The sequence below is a fragment of the Molossus molossus genome, unplaced genomic scaffold, assembly GCF_014108415.1.
Source record: "Molossus molossus isolate mMolMol1 unplaced genomic scaffold, mMolMol1.p scaffold_m16_p_10, whole genome shotgun sequence".
Lineage (NCBI taxonomy): Eukaryota > Metazoa > Chordata > Mammalia > Chiroptera > Molossidae > Molossus > Molossus molossus.
In genome coordinates, this window is record NW_023425345.1 from 50,223,028 (window position 1) to 50,228,073 (window position 5,046).

Here is a 5,046-nt window from a genome sequence, read left to right on the forward strand (position 1 = left end):
GCAGCCCTTATTTCTTTTTAGATTCTGGATCAGAGATGCAAAAGCAGTTGGCAGGACTTTTGAAAACCAGCATCATGCCCTGGCCGGTTTGGCTCAGCGGTTACAGCATTGGCCTGCAGTCCAGAAAGACCCGGGTTCGGTTCCCGCTAAGGGCACATACCTCAGTTGCAGTTTGTCCCCGGCCCTGGTTGGTCGTGCGGGTGGCAGCCACTCAATGTGTCCCTTTCACGTCGATGTTTCTCTCTCTCTCTTCCTCTCTCCCTCCCACTGTCTGAACAAAAAATGGAAAAATGTCCTCGGGTGAGGATAAAAAAAAAAAAAGAAGAAGAAAGAAAACCAGCATCACAAACCATTGTCCCCAACTGCAAGCCCAACTAGCCTGGAGCCATGCCCTAGCAAGATCACAGCTAAAAATCACACCTGGATTTTGTCTATCCCCCCTTCTAAGAAAACTCAGTCTTCCCCAGTTGGCAGGAGAAGTTTATGACCTCCTGTGAAGGATATCATTTAGGTAAACTCCTTGGAGGAGCTATTCAGCCAATTAGGCCCTAGGATTGGTGGGGAATCCTGGGGGAGTGAGCACGAAAACTAGAAGTACAGAGGACCAAACCTTTCTAGCTGAAATATATCCATCCTCTGACTGACGTGGTGGACCAATAAGGGCAGAAGCAATAGGTTTGACACCTAAAAAAGAGAGCATAACTCCAAAGGTGTGAAAGGTATCAAAAGGTCATCAAAGGTATGAAAAGAGCAAAGAAAATCTACTTTAATAGAAAGGCACTGTACCCTGGCTGGTGTGGCTCACTGGTTGAACGTCAACCCATGCACCAAAAGGTCACCAGTTCGATTCCCAGTCAAGGCACATGCCTATGTTGTGGGCCTGAACCCCAGTGGGGGCCATGCAGGGGGTGGCCAATTGATGTTCTCTCTCATCGATGTTTCTGTTTCTCCCTCTCCCTTCCTCTCTCTCTTAAATCAATAAAGAAAAAATATTTTTAAAAAAATTAAGGCACTGTGGACGGGGCACAGGGGAATTGATACACGCTAAAGACATTGTTTCTTACTTTACTCAATTCTCTAAGACAAAATCTTCACAACAGTTTAGTCCCTGCCTCTATACTCATTCTCAATTCTTACGTCATTAGGAATGAGGGGCTTCCTTCCTCTTTCCCAAATCCTACCTTCTCTCTGAGTTCCAGCAAATGCCAAAGCCCAGGAGAGAAGCTAGGTCAGCTTGTGGCAGCTGGCCACTAGAGGGTAGTATTTCTGTAGTTAAGGGGCTCCTAAGAGCTTACAAATTTGGATGGGAGTGGCAGCCAACTGGTACCTGTATGGGGAGAACCAGAAAGTCTTAGGGTAATGCTCCTGAATGAGTGAGGAGTAAGGAATAAGAACAAGGTAGGAGAAAAGACATTGGCCCTGATTCCTCACCAAAGACCATAGTCATCAATCCTTGGAAAAGGACATATTGGCCCTGAGCTCTCCTGGTATACAGAGAAGTCAACAACAAAAAGATTTATCAGTTTATTTGCATATATACATTGTTACCCCAGGGAGCCAGCTCCACTTCTGGAGTCCCCAGCTCCCTTCAACTAGCCAACATCCAAAACCTACATAGGAGACTGAATCCCGAATAAACAATCTCCAGGACTCATATCGCAACCCTGCAGGTTATAATAATTCATTTAGCAAAAACAGAGGCCAATGCCCGTGAGACATCCTTGCCCCTTTGTAAACATTGACAACCAGGCCACTGGAGCCTGGGGAAAGTGTGCAAATGTGAGGGTACCACACTGTGTGACCAGAGGGACAGGGACACAGCTGGCAACTATACCCGTGAAGTACTGAGGACCTGCCCCCACTGGAGCCTGACAAGTGCCAGCGGAAGAGTCAAGGCAGCTACCCCATGCTTGAGGGCTCACATGAGACTGCAGCGGCGCTCTTGCCCATAGGAATTCTCCACACGGGCAATCTCCTGGATGACTTTGGTGAAGATGCTTTGAGTCAGCTGCACAGGATAGAGATTCAGGGCAAAAAGTCAGTTCACTACCAATAATACCACTCAGCTCTGAGGTGAATACCCCACTCCCCTACCATCCCCACCACCAAGCACTTCCATAAGAAAAACACTGCCACCCCCACCATCTTCCTAATTTTCAGGCCCAGCACCTGATTCTCTCGAGCAGATGACTCTATGAATGTTGCACCCCAGGACTCTGCCAGCTTCTTCCCTTCAATTGCCTGGACCTCCCTGGAAGCAAATTTGGGACATGAAGATGGAGGATATCAATGGTCCATGTTCTCTGCAAAATCTTTATAGAACTACATTTCTTCTAACCCATCCCACTTCCAAGGTTTAGAAGGAGGGTTGGGGAAGGAGAAAATACAAGTAAAAGAAAAAAGCCTAGAACTGAGGCTTGAAATATGAAATTATAACTTTTGGAACAGAATGGTTATGTTGTTTTAACCTTCAAGTTAGAAATGAAAAGAGGTGAAATGACTTGTTCGAGTCAGTGGCAGAGCCAGTTCTGACTGATTCCTATCCTAGCCCAGCTCACTTTCTTCTCTTGAGCTACGGAGATTTTCATACCTGTCTGGAGAAAGATCTGCCTTGTTCCCCACTAGCACCACTGGCAGCCTGTGAAGAAACAGCAGTTACTACAGGATCCCCTCCAACTGCCTATGGACCCCAACCTCCTCCCTAACTTAAACCAGTATTCCCTTCTGCTCTTTCTCATACTGTAGTGTCCTGACTATGTCTCTATCCCCTGGGCCCACTTACCGGGTTTTCCCATGGCCTTCATGTAGCTTTTGGTACAGACTTTCAATGACTTGGAAGCTTTAAACACAAGAAATGGAGCTATAACCTTATTATGGGACAGCCCTCAGATACTCGAAAGTCCCCCACTCACAACCTTGGTCACTTACCTATGCAGAGAGGTGACAGAATACACAAGCACATAACCATGGACCCCAATGATGAATGAATAGGGCAGAATGCTGTACTCATCCTGACAAGAAATAGAAACATCAGTACCTAGATCCATAATACTCAGATGGCAAAGGTTGGTGGACTGCATCCAGGGTTCCCTCCTGGGACACTCCCTATTCCAGTCATTTTATTCAACAAGTATTTATAGAGTAGCTCCAATGAGTGCTACACACTACTAGATGATAAAATGCTTTTCTTTTAATAGTACTTTACAGATGAGCCACAGAGGTTACCAGATTTCATCTCCCAGGACTGAAATACCATGTTTAGATACCCTACCCCAAACTAGTACCTGCCCTGCTGTGTCCACCAGGTGTAGGTGAAACTCATCTTTGCCAAGAGTCACTATCTTGCTGTAAGCTGTAAAGAAAAGAAAACTTGACTGTGAGGTGCTTTGTGGGGCTAGCGACATGTGCCCTGATACATTCTTAACTCTGGGGGAGACACAGATGGGCTAAGTCCAGGGAGCTCTCCAGGAAACTGGAGAGACAATGTTAAGGTTCTTATTGTCTACATCTACACCATCCTGGACTCAGTATCTTGCAAAATCCACACTCTAGCTCCATTCATTGAACAGGATTGATAGAGAGGAGATTAGATTTAATGTCTAATTAAATCGTCTGATTAAATCATTCCTTGGCACCAGGAAAATCCTACATTATGGAGCTGGGTGGAGCACCCAAGCCCTCCCTGACCCATCCCTAGGGAGAAGTCCACTCACTATTCTCCACTGTAGGATCATAGCCTTCCAAGAATTCGCCCTCCACAAACTGATGTGCCAAAGATGTCTTCCCTGTGGAAAGCAGTGATAGTTGTATCCAAATCAGTTATCCACATTCACACCTTCTGTCCTTTTGGGCTGTGGCCCAGGAGTAAAGGGGATCCTAAATTAGCACCTAGACTGTGAGTGCCCCATGCAATACTTTCCCTTAGCCTACCCTCACCCTCTTTTCACCCTGGGTCTCTACACCCTGGCCACCGGATGTATTTGGTAGCCCCGCAGGAAGCCTTTACTGCCCTCTTTCCTACTCTACCCCGGGAAGATCCGAGATTCCCTAGAATCAAGTCTGCCCCGCAGCCGAACACCTGCGACTTGCCCAACACAGACCGCGCCCTATCATCAAACGCTGACCCCACCCCTACCCCCAAGACTAACGCTGGAGACCACCGTGGTGTACTTATTGCCAAGTCCACAGTAAGCCTTGCATATTCCGCTTCTTGCAGCCCTCCATATACCACCACCCCAGGTTTTCCTCCAACATCCTTTCAATCATCGCTCTATATCTCCATTCTAACGATGCCACCATTCCTCCCTGGGTCGCGTTCCCGCGGCAGCGCGCCCCCTCTGGCCACAAAGACGCGGTGCGTCCAGGCTCTCCCTAGGGTGGAGACTCACCTACAGAGCGGTACCCGAGGATGACCACCTTCCTATAGCGGACTAGAGGCATGGCAGGAGCCGGCCCCGAAGGGCTTGCAGAACTGCGGGCTGAGAAAGCCCTAAAAAGAGGAGGTCACAGTGTAGATAGGTGTAGCAACTGACACCGAAAAGCGCTCACCCGAAGGTGCCAGGGACAAGCCAGAGAGAAACCAAAACAAGCGCCGCGCCCGGAGCTCGCCACGTGATCACAACACAGCAAGACTAAAGCGAGGGAGCGGCGCGCGGGGGGAACTACAGTGCCGCGCCGCTCCGCACTCCGCCCCCCAAACCGCTCGCCATTGGTCTATTAGAAAGAATTGGGGCGGGGCCACCAGCGAGGAGGAAAGGGTGGGCCTCACGTGTAGCGGGAGAACCAGGAGTTGCGCGTGCGCAGACTAGAGCCGGTTCATTCATAAAGAAACAGAAAGGAATCTGGGGTCCTAGAGGTGTTTTTGCATTTGCAACCTAGCAGGAGTGGCTGCGAAGAATCATGGATAGAAAATACCCATTGTGGCTGGCCTGGAATTTCTGGTCAAAAGATTCTAGGCCTCCCTTTTGCAAGGTCTCTGGGGTCCTTGGATAGGGACAAAAAGGCCAAAGTTTTAATATATTCCCCCTCGCTTCCCTCAGCCTTCAG

General features: G+C 48.5%; 1 protein-coding gene across 1 annotated transcript; it reads right to left on the minus strand.

Annotated features, from left to right (window-relative positions):
• Window positions 1-1,510: 1,510 nt before the first annotated feature.
• Window positions 1,511-4,682, minus strand: RHEBL1 (RHEB like 1). The gene is made up of 8 exons (XM_036252462.1): window positions 4,389-4,682; window positions 3,714-3,785; window positions 3,285-3,352; window positions 2,929-3,011; window positions 2,783-2,839; window positions 2,591-2,638; window positions 2,170-2,251; window positions 1,511-2,008 (listed from the first exon to the last, which is right to left on the minus strand). Exons 1-8 carry the CDS (start codon window positions 4,438-4,440, stop codon window positions 1,919-1,921), a joined length of 552 nt encoding a protein of 183 aa, XP_036108355.1. The 5' UTR covers window positions 4,441-4,682; the 3' UTR covers window positions 1,511-1,918.
• Between the last annotated feature and the right edge of the window lie 364 nt (window positions 4,683-5,046).